This window comes from Lasioglossum baleicum, chromosome 5 (genome assembly GCF_051020765.1).
Source record: "Lasioglossum baleicum chromosome 5, iyLasBale1, whole genome shotgun sequence".
In the NCBI taxonomy this organism is placed as follows: domain Eukaryota; kingdom Metazoa; phylum Arthropoda; class Insecta; order Hymenoptera; family Halictidae; genus Lasioglossum; species Lasioglossum baleicum.
This window is the reverse complement of record NC_134933.1, coordinates 3,003,590-3,022,089: the sequence shown is the minus strand read 5'-3', so window position 1 is coordinate 3,022,089 and position 18,500 is coordinate 3,003,590. Positions and strand designations below refer to the sequence as shown.

Below are 18,500 nucleotides of genomic sequence, written 5' to 3'. Positions count from 1 at the left end.
TTGAAATGGAAAAATTGAAGTTGAAAATGAAGAGTAAGAGTTGATATCGAAATTGAAGTTAAAATTGAAAAATTGACCTTGAAATTGAGATTGATGTTAGCGTTTACTGACTTGTGTAACGTCTTAGTGCGACAGTAATGGTGTTTTAGAGTTATTTAAATTGAAATATCTGCTGAACTACTAACTTTTCGACATACATAGGTTAGTACTTTTTTATAACGTATATCCAGTTGCATCGATTGATGTATTAAAAAATACCTCATTCTATATAAAAAAAATATCGATGACCTTGAAATCTCACAAAAAATGACCTCAAAATTTTTTCCTTTACACCGTTACATGTGGCCCTTCAAACAGTGTAACTTTGTCCCAAGAAGTTTTTTTGTACAACGAAAAGTAACGGAGATATTTAAGTGTTCTATTTCTTCGGACTCACCCTGTATATTACTTTCGTGCAGCCCTGTATGGTGCGGTGTGAAGAAGAATAGGGAGAGCAATTTTGATCGATCTGCAGTTGTATAGCGATGTGTAGAACGTGAAAACAAATGTGAAAAATGTATTTTTAAAGGTTATCGTTGAAAAGTGAACATCCCTCGCAGGGTTGTATTGACCCTATATGAATGTAGCACGATAGTTAACCTTTTTGCTAGAAAATCCCAGCACAGTGGCCATACACGTATCTGTACTTACATATTCCACCGTTACATATGGCCCTTCAAACAGTGTAACTTTGTCCGAAGAAGTTTTTTTTGTACAACGAAAAGTAACGGAGATATTTAAGTGTTCTGTTTCTTCGGACTCACCCTGTATAAAAGCATGACAACACAGAACACTCGAAGAAAACAGAAAGATCGAAACAGGGTGAGAAAGAGATAGGAAAGAATAGAGATGTTACGGGTGGGTGTCCTGTTCAATCTCCCAGCGTCCGCGTATCCGTCTTACCTTTCATTCTCCCGGATAGCAGAACTATCATTCAAATCTCGGAAATTCAAATGCATCGAATTTCGGTCCTCGAGAATTCACGGGTCCCCAGGCAAACACTGATCCTCTTCGCCCCTCGGAAAACGCGAAAAAGATGAACAATTCCGTGGGGTAGCCTAGGGGAATCGAATTCAAAGGAAATCCTGGTCGAAGACCTTTCCGCGTCCTGTGGTCCGACAAAAGAGACGCGTTTGCGATGGGGGACACTGAGAGATATCCGATCCATTTGTCTTCCAGGGAAGAAGCTGTTCGCGGTGACGTTCATCGGGTCGATCTTCTGGATAGCGGCGTACTCGTACTTGATGGTGTGGTGGGCGAACGTGGCCGGCGACACGGTCCGCATACCGCCGGAAGTGATGGGCCTGACTTTCCTAGCAGCCGGCACCAGCATCCCCGACCTGATCACCAGCGTGATCGTCGCCAGGAAAGGATTCGGCGATATGGCAGTCTCCAGCTCCGTCGGAAGCAACATTTTCGACGTCACCGTCGGGTAAGCTTGCCAATTACTACCCTAACCATTGAAAATATTCGAGCAACAACACCTAGGCTAAAGCTAGATTCAGGACATTCATTTGAACCATCAGCTACCAGGACAGTCTATAAGCTCGTCAATCAAGTCAAATTATCCCTTGCGAGGTGGATCAAGTTAGTCTAATTTGGACCAACACCTAGATTGAACCTAGGTTCAGGAAATTCATTTGAACCATCAGCTATCAGAACAGTCTACAGCAGGCCTGGCCAACGCGCGGCCCGCGGGCCGCATGTGGCCCGCCATGTTAAATTGTGCGACCCGCCAGGCGATTTTATATTTCTATTGAAACTTTTGTTTCTTGTTGTATGTATACAAAAAATATTAAATAAACGAAGTGTCATTGTTATAATGCGTAAGTGAGACTATGAACTCCAGTTCTATATTTGATGGCTTTGATATAATTGAGTTACAGTGCAACAATGAAATGAAACAAATTTTTGCGTCCACATCAAAATTTAATTTTTACAATACTTATATTACATCCGAGAGATATTCCAACTTAAGATATTTTGCACAACGAGTTGTAAGTTGTAACTGCTTTTGGATCCATATATGTTTGTGAAACATTTTTTTTTCGATGATGAAATTTACAAAGAGTTCATCACGTGCTTCATTAACACTGATGCCAATTTAGAGAACCAGCTATCAAACGATGCGCAACGTCGAACATAAATATAGATTTACCAAAATTAAGTGAAAGAAAGGATAAACAAATATCTCTCATTCATTAAGACTCGAGAGTTAATTATATATTGAATCATAGTATAACAATAAAGTTTTATTCATTTTGTATTTGTATTTCATTTTTTAAAAGCATGTTTACCTAAAGTACGGCCCGCTGTAACGTTACGCGTCATCACAAAGTGGCCTGTGAAACCATTTGGGTTGGCCAGGCCTGGTCTACAATATGGTAAGTTCGTCAATCAAGTCAAATTAACCCTTGCGAGGTGGATCAAGTTAGTCTAATTTGGACCAACACCTAGATTGAACCTAGATTCAGGACACTAGGTTGGAGTATCAGCTATCAGCTTAATCCAGTTCGTTCAGATTTGAGTCACTCGGGTTTGATTCCCTGCTATACTTTGAATCAATTGATATTAAGTCGTATGATTGTGCACTCGATCAAAAAAGACAGCATTAATTCAGAGGTGCAGTTACTTTCGTTTTAAATAATTTTCTCACGAGACTATCACCTACAAAAAAAAGAACTGGGAATTATTATGATAGTTCAGCTTTAAAAATGAATTTTCACGCCAATATATCGGCTGTATTGAAGGTGGACTCTGCAGCTTTTATATTTCGTTAGACAAATTACGTACTTCGGTTCCATGACATTTTCGAGGTTTCTAGGTTGCCAGCAAAATTTTCACGAAAGTGTTAATGACACCGCATAACCTGCTGCGCGGAATCTAGATTTTCAGCTGAAAAAAGACCAGAACATTGGGTAGGCGGGTGAAGAGAGGGGTTGGTAACATGGGGGAGGTTCTCTAGTGGGCGATGATTGCAAAAGTGTCTAGAGGCTGCGAGAGTGCCACGACGCGTCTCTCTCTCTCCCTTTCTCTCTTTGTCTCTCTCTGGGGCGGGGCGGGGCGAAAATGCGTAAAAGCGGGACACGTGGGGGCCGCGTCGCGTCAATCGGACTTTTTCCACGCAATAAAAAGCAAGAGAGTTCGCTGTCTCATCCAACCAACCACCCCCGCCCGCCCGCCCCCTCTCACACCCCCCGAGGGCGAGATAATTTATCGATATTTGTTTTCTCCGCAGTCGAATGTAGGTCGCGTATGGATTTACGCGGCTCCGGTTATAAGCGGCCATCGCGCTGCGTTATCGAGGGCATCGGTTATGGCGATTTTCACGCGAGACACACAATCCACCCCCGTCGTACTCCTGCACCCCCGAACAACGTGCATGAGCCGCTACGACCTAGCTAATGCCCGCGAAATAAGATACGTTTGGAAAAAGCCGCTTTTCTCCGGGAAACGAGATCGATTCCGCCCTAAAAACGGCCTTTTTGTTTCGGCCGTCTCTGTCGAAGACGGGAGATAGATGTGCTCCGACCATGAGAGGGCGCAGGGGTGCTTCTGAAATAATAGTTTGATAGAAAAAGAGGGTTGGAGATGAGTAAAAGTCATTTGACACTGGATAATCATTCTGTTTCTTTGGTCCACTTTCTTTCAGAACTTCGGATATGTGTAGAACTTCGTTGACGCAAAACGATTACTGATTACCTCTTTCCTAAATATTTACAGAACAATTATTTTTCTCAATCGATGGTAAGAATTCCCTTAAAACTGAACAATTAATATCGTACATTCAGAAGAAAAGTAACAAATCAAGAAAAGGAAATTTTACAGGAGAGCCGTTTGAAAGTTACCGAAAATTAAGTTAAAATTTTTTTATTGTATACAACCGACGCGACGTAGAAATGTAAAATAATTTGTTGTTATTTAGACACTGTGTTAACACTTTACCTAGCGGAAGCCTATTAATAGGATTTTCAATAATTGTGCTGTACGAAAAGAAAGCATAGAAATGTTCTTTTATATTGCAATCTTCAATGAAAGTATCTGATGACGTTATTGAGGGTGACTTGTTAGTACACAATGAAAATTGCTGTTGCTATTGAAGGTTCCATTAAAAAGTGTTTAGCCATGTACCATAGATTTTTGAAAATTATGCAATAATCACCGGTCGGTAATGTGTTAATTGTCATATATATTTGTTATAAAAAAAAAGTACACTACAATTTATATATTTATTATTATACTTGCCATAGAAATGTATTTTCAGTTGTGTCACTTTTCTTATGAATGAACGGTATATCAAAGGATCTTCTAGGTCTAATCGTCGCGTTCAGTAATCGAATCACACGGATTGCAAGGACTTGAGTAGTTTAAGTCGACCGTTATCGCGCCCTACGTTCCCAAAATGATTCCTTTCCTCGAACAACAGTAAAAATCCCCCTTTTCAACCTTTTGTTGGGAGCAATACTTATTTACTGATTTCCATCGCTCATAGAATGAAACAATAGGACGTTATCGTGCGCAGAGACAAGCGCGAGCCCAAGGGACTGCTTTAAGACGCGATTCTTAATATCGGCGAGCTGGTTCAAAGGAAACCGCGACTCGGAAAGAAGGTCGAGTGCGTTCGTCGCTATCTAATGAAAACTCAAAGCGAAGGCAAATAGTCGGCCGTTGTTTACCTGCCCGGATGGAATCTGGCCGCGTATACACGGCTCCCCGAGACTTTTCCTTTCGCGTGTCAGGAAAACACGCAGTTTCCTTAAGGTTATCGATCGATCCGCCGCGCAACGGAGAAAGGGGTTGTCTTCGTCGAACGGAAATTGCTCGACGTCGGGAACGATTACTCCTTGAAAGGAACTAAAGAAACGATCTACCCGACGATAGATTCGAAATACATAGGTCGCTATTGGAAATATCGGAAACGTGTATACGATTACGCGGGCGTAATGAATTTCGCTGGATTATATTAGGCGACCGCTTAACGGATCAGGCCTAGTTAAACATCCAAAGACCTAGGACCTTCCGAAAGTATCCTTCACACGAGTTGCCTATTTAACTCTAGATATACAGGCAATCGACCCGAATATATAACTCCGACATTTGTTGAGACAGAAAGAAATGTTTCAGACAGAAGTTGTTTGGTTTTGATGCACCTTCAGTTGAAGGTAGTTAGGAGATTCGAAGATAACCTAACCTAGTTTTCTTCAATGGAACTGTATTTTTGAATTCCTACGTTTGTAGCCCTTGCATTCGAAAATAAAACAATGCAACAACGCACAGTGGGCCAGAAGCCGATCTTCTTGGACAAAAATCTGCCGACAACTCAGTTTTTCATCGATTCAATTGGAATTTTTTTAAAAATGTTCGTGAAGGACTATACTTTGATGACGTGCTGCGCGAAAATCGTTAACTGTCACAATCAAGAATCCTTATCTACAAAGCCCAATAACTCCGATACGCAAAATTCTTTGATAGAGCTATCAATCACAGTTGATGTTGTCAAACAGGGAGCTGGTACATCAAATACTGGGAACGTGGCGCGAACTTTCTTTAGAAAAGCCGAATCAGTTGCTGCAGTGACTGGATTAAACGAGGTTATTATGACAAGATTGCATAACATTCTTCAGGTAATTGCATGTGACAAGAAAGCTGATTCTGTGAAATTCAAAGAATTTTGTTCGAAGACGGCTAAATAATACATCTAGGCGCACGGTAGTGCACCAGCCAAGTTCTTGCACTACCTCCTTTTACACGAAACAACTTAGCTGTTTTTTAGAGACTTATAACTCGACACTGGAGGCAGATGGAGAGATGTAATTTCGTACACTTGTTAAATGCTATCATGTCTCAATATTGACAAAACATTAATCTTCCAACATTAGTAGGTTCCGAGATATAGGACCTCAAAAATCGCTAAATTTGTCACTGACTGACTGACTGACTGACTGACTGACTGACTGACTGACTGACAGATCATCAAAACCTTTTGGGTACTTCCCATTGACCTACAAGCTTGAAATTTGGTACATAGGTCCACCATAACAAACACTCAAAGGAATAATTATTAAAGTTTGAAATTTTACACCTTAAAGGGGTTGTATTAAAAAAAAAACGAAATAGGTTATGTATGGAGAAAATGAAATATGCCGCACTTCCCATAAGGAACCGTGTAAATTCCGGAAAGAATCATCTGCTCTCTTCAAACGTTCGTATAGCGCCATTCGAGGTAGTGGCAAAAAGCTCAAACTGGTAGATTACAATAAGGTAGAAAATGACACTAAAATTATAACAAAAAAATCTAGGTAAAGTTGGGTTCTAATTCGCCGGCAGAGTGTTAATCTTCGATACCTACTTGATAATTGATGAAATTTCAACAAAAATTGATGAAATCCCAACAAAAACATTCTGTAAACAGGAGCCAAGTTCTTATGGCCGTAAAAAGTTATGAGATCAAACAAAATACGGCCAGGTTCGTTAGCTTAGGAAAATAAAAATAAAAATTAGTTAAAAAGAACGCTATTTCATTTTTGAAGAGTCACATGGAGGGCTAAATTATTCAAACTTGGCCTCTACCTAACACGTTTTAGGGCCATTGGTTTAAAAAGTAACGGCCAAGTTTGAATAATTTAGCCCTCCATGTGACTCTTTAAAAATTAAATAGCGTTCTTTTTAACTATATTTATTTTTATTTTTCTAAGCTAACGAACTTGGCCGTATTTTGTTTCATCTCACAACTTTTTACGGCCATAAGAACTTGGCTCCTGTTTACAGAATGTTTTTGTTGGGATTAAAATTTATCCATGGTATAAACTACCTCCATCAGTTCATAAGGTACTGCAACATGGAAGTGAAGTACTTGCTACATTTGAACTGCCAATTGGTTTGTATTAAGAAGAGCCACAAGAAGCAAATAATATAAAGTCTTCAGGAAATCACGAGTTGAAAACTCCCGAATGTGTTGCCGCAAAAAGACAAATATAGATATTATACGGCATATGTTATTATCATCCGATTCACTTATAAGCTCTCTAAGAATAATGGATGGCAAGCACAAGGAAGTTCTTTCTCAAGAAGCGAAAACGCTGCTGTTGGATCAATAAATGAATGGCAAGTCTCATAAGTGCCGAATGTAATTCTATTCAATTGGTTAATCTCAGGGCCAGATTTACAGTTCAAAATTTTGCGGTTTAGGGTTAAGAAGTGTCGGCAACTCAGCTGGGACATGCAAATTTATGGTATGGGCGGATGAAGTATCGGAGTTGTCGGGCTTTGTAGATAAGGATTCTTGTTTGTTACAGTTAATGATTTTCGCGCAGCACGTCATCAAAGTATAGTCCTTCACGAACATTTAAAAAAAAATTCCGCTCTGTTCTACAACTAGCAGCTCCCCGGTTTCGTATCTGGTTCGTCTGCGCGTCGTTCCTAGCGACTCCCCAATTTCGCATTGGGTTCGTTCACGAAGTTTCACCTTCCTAGCAGCTCCCTGATTTCGCATCAAGTTCGTCTGCGTTTGACTCCATTCCTAGAGGCTCCCTGACTTAACTAACAAATTGATACCATATTCCTGGGTGAACAACCCTTCGCCGGCCACTCGTGCTGCTCGCGGCACTGGCTCGTAACACTGACAATAAAAACACTTTTAAGGAAAGAGATTACCAAAATTCAGAATATCGAAAGAAGTGAACCAAAAACCAGTTCAGCAAAATAGCGAGACAGTAAATCAGTAAACTATCGAAGCAGCCGACGCATCCAGCTAGCCCAGAATTTCAATAGTTAATGTATCGCGCGCTATTGGCTCTCGAGGCCCCTAAACGGCGATACCGGCGAGAACCGCAATTGGTTGGCGGGCTCATTAAAAAGTTAGCATGACACTCTCCGGGAGTTCACTCGGCTGGTCGGTCAAATACAGATCTGGAATCTCGCAGAATCTGGGACACGGAATGAAGTTTCTGCCCGAAACGTCCCGAAACGCCTGAAGAAAAATGAAGCTTGGTCCGCGGGATGCCCGCAAAGGCCTTGCGGAGCTAGTTCGTTGCCAGTAATTAGGCTAATTGACTTAATTAATTTAATCGGCTTCCTATTCCGTGTGGCGTCTCGATAAATCTTGCAGCTGCCGCCGCCGCCGGAGGAGAACGACGCGGCAGGCGGAGGCTCGTTTGGAAATGGGACGGCAGTAAACTCTCCGGCCGGTAATCGTGGCTCCTGTAAAAATGTGAAAAAACTGGCTCGCGAAAGTTGTGCAACGGCCAGAGGGAGAGAAAGATGTCCGTGGGATTATTGCGATGCGAAATTGAAGGTGATTCAGAAGTGACGCGCGCTGAATTCGCAGCTAATGAGCACGTGCGCGCGCGCGCGACACTCGATATCGTAAAGCGAACGCAAGGACGAAGATAAGAGCTTGATGGAACACAGAACGACGACGGGGATATTATTACGAACACCGTTAACGTCTTTATTATTCGCTGTGTAGGAGGCGTAACGATGTACACTGAATCCAGCAATGAAAGGCTCACGCACAGACGACCGGATGTTGTCGCGAAACCTGACCGTCATTACCGCGTTCCAGGACTTTATGAACATTTTCCTAGATCGTTCCGGAATCCTCGTTGCAAACGAGATTTCATAAATGGTGTACGAATGTTCTGTTAAATTATCAGAAAGTAACACGTTCACTGTCATGTCTGTTAAATTATACGAGCGCGATTATTTATCCTATAGTCGACGACGTTTTTTGTAAATGAAATTGACGTCTTTCTTCTGCAATGTTGTTTATTCAACTATAATTTGTTTCGACGGTCACGTGGCCTACAACTTCGGCCAATCCTGACAATTTTGATCGTCCTCGATCACAACTCTATATTACAATTTCATGATTATCTTAAAACTAATTATTACGTACTAACTATATGAATATAAATTGCCTAAGCTAACACTTTAACACATAAAATTTGCATAAATCAAAGACCAATCCACGGTTTCATTTGGTCTGCTCCAACAATTCCTGAAAAAGGAACCCTTGTCAGTTGGAAACCATCAATATCTTCTACTACGTATCTATCTTTGTCTAACACTTTCTTAATTTCATATGGGCCTTTGTGTTTCGGGATCAGATTTTTATTGATACCAGGTGTAACATCTCGATTTCTTATCATGATGTAGTCACCTGTTTTGTATACGGTCGCCTTTTTGTGTTTACGATTATAATTTTGTTCATTCATTTGTTGAACTTTTTGAATAGCTTGTGTAGCTGCATTACGCGTTGCCACCAGGTCTCTTTCTTCACTTCTCTGTGCTTCAAAAATGACTCGTAATTTATCATTTACTACCCCGAACTGGTTCCTTCCGAAAAGCAATTTACAAGGAGTTTCATTTGTTGAACGGTAAACAGTATTATTTATCGCGAATTCTATCACTCTAATACTCGATCCCATTTTCCCGGACTTTCACTCAATTGTGATAACATAGGCCCGATGATACGATTGTACCGTTCCACTTGACCATTAGCACGAGGTGTCCCGATAGCGACCTGAACATGTTCTGTGCCTTCACTTTGCATAAAATTCCTAAACAATCCTGAAGTGAAACATGTTCCTCTATCGGGAAATTGACTCTCGATCTCAGGGTCGCACTCCATCAAACGGGCGATAAGCTCACTCTTGGTGCCGGTGATTACCTGGCCTCGTTCTCTCAGCATCTCTTTAAGTTCCTGAATTTTAAAATCCCGTAACAATCGTCTCTGTTCGACAGACATTTTCGGTTAGAAGAATAAGAAAATGTTAACAAGAATCCCAAAGTTCACACAACACAAAACTATCGCAATTGTCCATAAAGTCACAAAGGTTCGTTTTATACAGTCACGAGTAAAGCAAAATTGCCGTGCACTGTATTTTCCCGACGAATCCCACTTCTGAATTTATAGTCGACGACGTTTTTTGTAAATGAAATTGACGTCTTTCTTCTGCAATGTTGTTCATTCAACTATAATTTGTTTTGAAGGTCACGTCGAAACGAAGATTAACAAAACACTCCGTGTCACCTACTCGGTGGCGACCGTTTAAAGAATGGCCTACAATCTACTTAGATCTAGAAACGAGTTTCTATGTGAATACAGGGTGTTTCCGAAATCGCGATACTTGCGTAGAATCGCCATCCGGCCGTCCATTTCGGAAACACACTGAGCGAAAGTTTCTGTTGTCCTGCACTTTGCAAGCGCAATTAATAACGGACAAATCAATACAATAACGGAATGACAGTAAAATTAGCCTCGTTCAACAATATCGTCGACTAATACTGGTCAACGCTAAGGGAATCCTAATCGATCGAAGTATCCCTAGCATTTCCCCGTAACTCGCTGAAGTATCCTCGCGAAATTTCGGGTTCCCCATCAAACGCAAAGTGTCCCATGGCACTCCGTGCAATCCGCACGCGGCGCTGACTTCGTCGGTTGATTAAATAGATTCGCGAGATGGTACGCCCTGTTTCACTGGATTTCCGAGTCTCTGCTGGCTGCCTGGATTCTTCCGGGAGACTGGGTCTCCGCTACTTGTTCTATCCCGCATTGAGGAGATACATTTAAATCGCTGGTTCTCCATAAAACTTGTTCGAACTTGAGAACCAGGTCAAGCGGCGAGTATATTTGCAGGTGAGTTACGAGACACCCGATGTATATTCGCGTCGTCTACAATTTCCCTGCGTTCTGCAACCGAGGGTGCTGAGAAACTTGTTTAAGGGCTCGTGTCTAATTAACAATCTAGGGGAAGCGCAATGTTCGGGAATTTTTCGGAGAAAAATTGTCGGAGCTTTTCTAGTACATTTCTAGGACCTTGTTTGGTTGAAGGTAGTTTGTCCAAAGACAGGGAAATCCAAGAACCAGTGTGTAAAACATCTTTGAAGTGCAAAGAGATAAAGGAAACGTTATATTTTCTTCTATTTATTTGAATAATATTCCCCTTTCAAAAAATGTATAAAAATCTTTTTACAAGTATTTCCGAGTGTACGAGAGCTGAGACCATTTTCTAAAATAATAGATACCGAAAAATGTGATTCTCCCAAGAGCCCGTCCAATTCCAACGAATTAAATCAACGTTCGTGGAACGTTCGAAATTGTTTCCGAGCTTCGTACGCCGGGAAGACGAGAGCGTGTGGAAATTCTGCTGACTGTGTGTCTTCGTTGTAGCGTCATTGAAGTGCGAAGAGTTAATATCTAGCATTAGCCACTCGGCCCTGAAAGAAGCATGCAGCGTGCTCGTGTGCACGAGAGTTGCAATCTGTCAGAGGCTCGTTAGAACGTCGGCGCAGCACTCGGGGGGCCCTCCTCGCGAGTCTCCACGGTCTCGTGAACGTTCTGCGTCGTTGTGGAGGTGGCGGGAACGTCTATACGAGGGGTCGTGACCGTAGGGATTCGCGAATATTTCGAGGCGACGCGTCCGACATCGCGAAACTGTATGAAACTGTGCAAAACGGTGGCAGAGCTGTACGGAGCTGTGCGGAGCGGATCCACGCGACGCGCGACGTTTCTTGGCTCGGGGATCGATCGTCGCGGATAAACGAGTCCCGTCTGGCACGGTATTTCCGGTATTTCGCGCGACGATGATATAATAACACAGGAAGGAGGACGCCATTACGGGGGGAGGCAGGGGGGAATAGCGAGAATAGTTGAATGGGCTGGCGCAACGACCAATTCCGCGCGCATCTCCTGCCGGCTTCGTCCGATCGTCGGTGAAATTCCAATTTATAGGTTCCATGGCAGCTCAAATACCCCTTCTCTACAGATCTTCTCTTCTCCTATCTCACACACTCGTACAATAACTGGCGACGGGCCAGTGATTGATTCGGGTGGCCCTCTCGTATCTCGCGACTTCCACGGTCCGAGGCGATATTCGGGTCGAGAGGCTGCCGGAAATCACCCGGGAGATCTCCAAAGGCTTAACTCTTTCCTCTCGAACCTTCCTTTTAATCGGAACCATCCGCCGGAACTGTGCCGTTCGACAAATTTATCAAAATTTTCATCCGTTCGCTTCAGTCTCTCTCGAGAACAAGCAATTTTGACGTGGCTTACGACGACGCCCCTTTTGCAAAAGTCTGACGGACGTGACTCAAAATAAGATTCGAGGTCTGTTTAACATCGGCTAAATAATTAATGCTTTTATTTCGTAGCGAATGCTCCAGAGATCTGAATAAATGATAGCCCGACAGTGCGATGTCTGGGGAGTATGGAGGATGTAGTATAACTTCCCAGCCTAACTGCTTATAGTCCAGTCAATAAATGCTGATAAGGGGAGTGTAGAGGGAAATGGAAGGAACACAATTTTTAACTTTGGGACTTTGTTTGGACTAGTTCGGAGGTAAACATACTAAAAGTTCCTACTCCTAGGAGGTGAGCGGGCTACAGAGGGGCACGTAGAAGTGACCTTTTGCGCTTATATCTCGGAAACTATGCGTCCTAGCGATAAGACCATTCTATACAAAATTAAAGCTGACAAAATGTGCCACAAGATTGATCGGATTCAGTTTTTCGCTATCTCGCATAGTTTCCGAGATATCGGCGCTCAAAGTTCACTAATTATGAAAAAGAAAATAGCCGGTGAAATTCGCCCCCGGCGGGATATTAATCGAGGTTGAACCATTCGATAGCCTACCCAAAAAGACCCCCCTTTGACAAGTATCAGGCCCATAACTCATCTGTAAGGGTAGTTATTGAGAAAAATCGAAATGCCAGTTTTTGGCCCATTTTCCCTATTTATTGATAATTAAAAATTCTGAAAAAAATCTGACACATTTCGGAATTGAAAAATTGATGTTGAAACTGAAAAATTGAAGTTGAAATTGAAAAATTGAGGTTGAAATTGGAAAATTGAAGTTGAAATTGGAAAATTGAAGTTGAACTTGAAAAATTGAAGTTGAAATTGAGAAATTGGAGTTGAAATTGAGAAATTGATGTTGAAACTGCAAAATGGAAGTGGAAATTGAAAAAGTGAAGTTGAAATTGGAGTGTTGAAATTGAAATTGAATCAAAAACACTAACTCGAACAAATAATACCAAAGTGAACTTTGAGCGTGGATATCTCGGAAACTATGCGAGATAGCGAAAAACTGAATTCAATCAATCCTGTGGCATATTTTGTCAGCTTTAATTTTGTATGGAATGGTCTTATCGCTAGGACGCATAGTTTCCGAGATATACGCGTAAAACTGAAAAAGGGGTCCTTCTACGTACCCCCCTACACCCCGCTCACCTTCTAGGAGTGGGGACTTTTAGTATGTTTACCTCCTAACTAGTCCCAACACAGACCCAAAGTTAAAAATTGTGTTCCTTCCATTTCCCTCTACAACTTTTCATTGACTGGACTATTAATTTTTTCTTGCGTGTGTTCGCTGCAAACTGTTCGCCGAAGATCTTTATTGGGCTCACTCAGATAAGAGGTGTGGAATCCATATCCCTTGTCTATGTACCTTGCCAATTTAATTTAAGTGCCTTTGTATGGTGGGCCATGTGGACCCAAGGTTTGTCGATAATTCCTGTATACTTAACCTTGGATCGGTCTCCACTAGAGATTTTAAGGCACCATTATCGAATTGAACTGGGTGTCCACTCCGATGCTTGCCTGACAGGATATAATCACTAGCAGCGAGTCTTCCGAACCAACGTTGACATTTGTTCACTTTCAACAGACCTCCATATGTATCACAAATTTCCCTTGGTGTTTCTGTTGCACTAAATCCGGCGTGAAAATGAAAAAGTACACAATTACGAATATGGCTTTCAGAAGGTACAAAGTCCGCCATTTTGTTGCAGGGCTATAAAAAAATTTATATAGTTGGGAATAAATTACTAACAAACTGATTGAAGAATAACACTAGAAAATTTGTGCTTACACTTGTCCGGTTGTGACAGAACTAATGCGAAATAAAAGGTCTTGGGAAAATAATTGATTACTTATGGGTACCCCTAATACATTGTACATTAGCCAGCTCAATGAATGAAAAGGGTCAATCAATCAAACTATTCCTCGAAATTAATCAAATCACTAAAACGGTGTAATCCAGAGTGTTATACATAATACGTTGATTCTTATCGATTCTTGAACGCACGCCAATTCCTATCAATTTGACACCATTTTCACGGATACCTAATGAACAGTCTGCACATCATTTTATTAGTTGCAAATGACGAGAATAATCAGATCCTCAACTTCTTTCATCTTCTTTCTTTTTACGGATGTGGAGGAATATACATTATGTACACCCCAGAAGGGGGTAGTGTGGGACTCTCCTCCCAGATAGTCGGGGAGGCATACCCACTGATATCGTTAGAAATATTTTGAACGTAAGGAAAATAACGACGGTATTTTTCCAATTTATTGGTCCTGTCCTCAAAAATCTTTTTTTTTTTGTTTTTCGATAAACCAAGGGTGGTAAATCTCAATCACCCGTTCCTCGATAATCTTGGATGTAAGCAAGACAGGATAACCATTACGTTTCAAAACATCTCTAATCAATAACAAATTGTCAGATCTGAATTCACGATCAAATAGTAGGATTGCACGATCAATCAGACCTTTGATTAAACCCACTTTGTGTTGTATATGATGGAAGGAGTAGAAGTTAACGTATCTCTACCTGACCAACTAGATTTATGGAACCAATTGGTTTCAAATTTGTTTCCTGCTTTAATTACACTAATGTCAAGAAAATTCAACTTTGAGTTAACTTCAATTTCATGAGTAAATTGAAGTCTTTCATGAAAGCTAGTAAAGCTGTCCAATACAATTTGCAATTGTTCAGTTGCATTGTTTTATACAAGTGATAATATCATCAACGTACCTTTTGTAGAAAATTAACTCAAAAGGTAATTTAGAAATCGGAACTTTCTCTAACTCTTCCATCACCAAATTTGCAATCACAGGGGAAATAGGAGACGCCATAGCTGTTCCAAACACCTGTTTGTAAAAAGTGCCATTACAGCAGAAAACATTGGCTTCAAGTATAAATTTTAGGCCGTCCACACACGGGTCGATTGTAATCGCGTCGTGAAGTTCGTACGTCTTGCTCGTCATGTACGATTCATGCGGCGGTCGCGATTCCGTCCACACACGGGTCGATCGTCGATTCGGTCGACGCGATTCCAGTCGCATGCGATTCCCCCTCCACGTGACTTCCAATGCAAATGAATGGAGAGCCGCACACGGGTCGATTCGTGGTCGACTGAAATCGCCGCGATTCCAATCGCGTGCGATCGGAAGCGGAGCAGAACGATCGCGTGGATCGTACGATTCGCGCGACTCATGGAGGCGATGGAGGTAAGTTTGTGCAGTTCATGTCATTTAAATGGTTTGGCCATTATTTTTTGTAGTAACTCCTCAGTTGAGCATTGCTCCTCATAGATGAGGTTGGTGGAAGTTCAACAGATTTCCCTCAATCTTCGCTCAATATACCAAGTGGTAATACTTCCGGATTAAATCGACCTGAGAAGACAACTCCCTAAGAACACTCCCACTCCACAGAAAATTGTACAACAGTTTATCAATCCCTGTGACTTCAATTTTTTTTTTACTTTGCCTTTTGTTTTTGTTTTTCATAAACCTACATGATTATATTCAACTATGTAAATAAAAAGCTTACCTTAATGTTATTAGTATGCGTAATAACATAAAAAAAGATAATAAATAAATAATAACCTATGTAACCTAAATACATAGACCACATCGAAGAGTGCAATGCACTCAAACAACAAAAAATAATGGCCAAATCATTTAAATTACATGAACTGTGAATCGTACGATTCACGCGATTTTCCAACTTCGCTGCCGATCGCACGCGATTAGAATCACGGCGATTTCAGTGTGCGGCTCTTCATTTATTAACTTCCCGATTTTATAGGGAAGTTATTGTAATGACCCCGAAAATCGAAAATCGATTTTTTAGCAGATCTACACGTTTCAAGGTCATTGCAGACATATTAGGTGTGTGTGTGTGTGTGTGTGTGTGTGTGTGTGCGCGTATGGCCGTTTCTATGTAATCAAATTTTTCGTTAACGTTTTCAGAAAAAGTAACAACGCGATCAGGATGATGAATGATGCAATCGATGTGCCCCGCTGTAACTTAGAGCTGATTAGATTTTGGTCCATTTTGGTCAAGTAGTTTTTTAGTTTTTTTAGTTTTTTTCGAAAGAAGTTCATTCAACAATGCAATTTATACGAGAGAACGGAAAGTTTCCACCGAAGAAACAAACGTAATTATACAAAAAATTTTTTTTTCAATTTTTTTTGTCTTACGACGAATTTTACGCTTACAATAATCGAAAATTATCCCAATGCAAGAGTGAGTTAATCATCTCTACTGCCGAGAATACATTTTCGAAGAATATCGATGAAAGTACAAAAAAAATGTATATTACAATCTTTAAAAACACAATCAGTTCAAAACGAATTATTAACTGAGATTAAATTGAAAATTAATATAAACTATATGATAATTATTAATAACATTGATGTTGAAAACGGATTGGTTAATGGAGCACACATGCGGAATATTAAAATTTATTACTTTTCAAGAAAATACTAAAATTCCGTCTATATTTTGGTTAGATTTTCAATTGGCCAGAGTAGGAGTAAAAGTAAGAACTCGTTATCGTGATTATATGAAAAATGCCAATATTGATCATTTAGCACCAATAATAAAAATATCGAATCAAGTAAATATGTCGAGAGAGGAAAAATATCAAATCACACGTAGTCAATTTCCAGTGGTTCCTGCTGAAGCGATTACGATTCATAAAAGTCAGGGACAAACATACGAGAAAGTATGTTTGGATTTTAAAAAATCAGAAAGGCGAACTTTACAAATTTTGTATGTAGCACTGAGCAGAGTTTCAAAATTGAGCGCGGTTTATATATCTTGGGACAATTTAAATTAACAGTATCGAAGAAAACCAAGATCAATACTGCAAACCCGGATAATGAGGAGTTGTATCGTTTGCGAAAAACTAATTAAGACAATTTATTTTGCAACATTAGTATGCTATAACAAGGAACCAAGCGAGCAACGAGCCTACGATGTTGGTTTAATGCGACGCCATATAGCAAACATTTTGATAAGTAGAAAACTATTGAATTTCCCTGAAAACGTATAATCTTCTTAAAACGTACACTTAATAATGATAATAATATACTGCAACTAACGAATCGGGAAGTTCTTTGTGTGGCTCGTGGAGAGTCACACACCAAATAACATCCGTACCACTAACCCTCTCGCGAGCTCGCAAAGCGAGCGAGCTACGACAACCCTACTTGCGAAGCTCGCGAAGCGAGCGAGCAACAACACCCCTCTAGTTTTCATTGGAAATCACGTGGAGGGGGAATCGCATGCGACTGGAATCGCGTCGACCAAATCGACGATCGACCCGTGTGTGGTCGGTTCATGCGACGGACGCGATTTCAGTCGACCACGAATCGACCCGTGTGTGGCTCTCCATTCATTTGCATTGGAAGTCACGTGGAGGGGGGAATGGCATGCGACTGGAATCGCGTCGACCGAATCGCCGATCGACCCGTGTGTGGACGGCCTTACTGCCAAAACAAACTCATTACGTTGAATAGTGATATGTTCACTTATTTCATTCCAACGATTTTCAAGAACCTGCAAAGCCAAATCAATTGGAACGTTGGTAAACAAAGCTGTTACGTCCAGAGAAACCAACATAAATGATTCGTCTGGAATCTCAATATTTCTAATTTCTTTTACAAATTGCCAACTGTCGACAGTTGGTAGTAGCATCAGATCGAACCAGTGCGCTGAAAACGTTAATATACGTTATTTGTCTACAAAATTTGAAAACTGCATAAACATCCGTAGCCTGATTATAACATATCTCTAGAAAAATGTTCCTGTGCCAATAAAATAGCGTAGCCTGGTTTTCCAGGGCCGCTCGGTGTTCGCGGCCGCGACTTCCGCCAGTTTGTTCGTCGAATTGGGATCACCTCGATCTCTCGCTAGAACGCATACGTCTGTGCGCATGCACACGCACGATTTCCCGAAGCGTCCCTGTATTCGGCAATCGACTCGATCGAAGATCGATTCGGTTCCACGCATCCGTTGTCCGGCTGCCAGCTGGCAGACTGCCCAGAAAGGAAACCGGCGGAACGCTCGCTACGAACCCACCCTCAAACCCTTTCTACATCCACCCTCTGCCATGACTTCTCGCGGCTCTGCGGCTGCCAGCCGAGACAAAAAAACCGCATAGATTTCCGCATAAGACGCGATTGCACCTCGGAGATTGCGATTAGAATGCGTCCGAGGGGAAAATAACGCGCGATGGACGGCAATAACGCAACGACCATGTCCGCCGAATGCGATTTATAGGATCCAGTTCGCCAACCTCGTCCCAGTTCTCCTGGTGAATCACGGGAAATCCACAAGCTGAAGACTCGTCCGATTGTGGGGGATGAAATACGAAGAGGAATGCG

General features: G+C 41.4%; 1 protein-coding gene across 6 annotated transcripts in view; it reads left to right on the top strand.

The window, feature by feature from the left end:
* Nckx30c (solute carrier family 24 member Nckx30C) overlaps positions 1 to 18,500 on the top strand; it is a 224,846-nt gene that overhangs the window by 190,363 nt on the left and 15,983 nt on the right. For all 6 annotated transcript variants that reach the window (XM_076423863.1, XM_076423862.1, XM_076423861.1 and 3 more), the window contains one exon: positions 1,219 to 1,471. In XM_076423863.1, the coding sequence (XP_076279978.1) occupies positions 1,219 to 1,471 (253 nt within the window). The remainder of the gene's footprint in view (positions 1 to 1,218; positions 1,472 to 18,500) is intronic.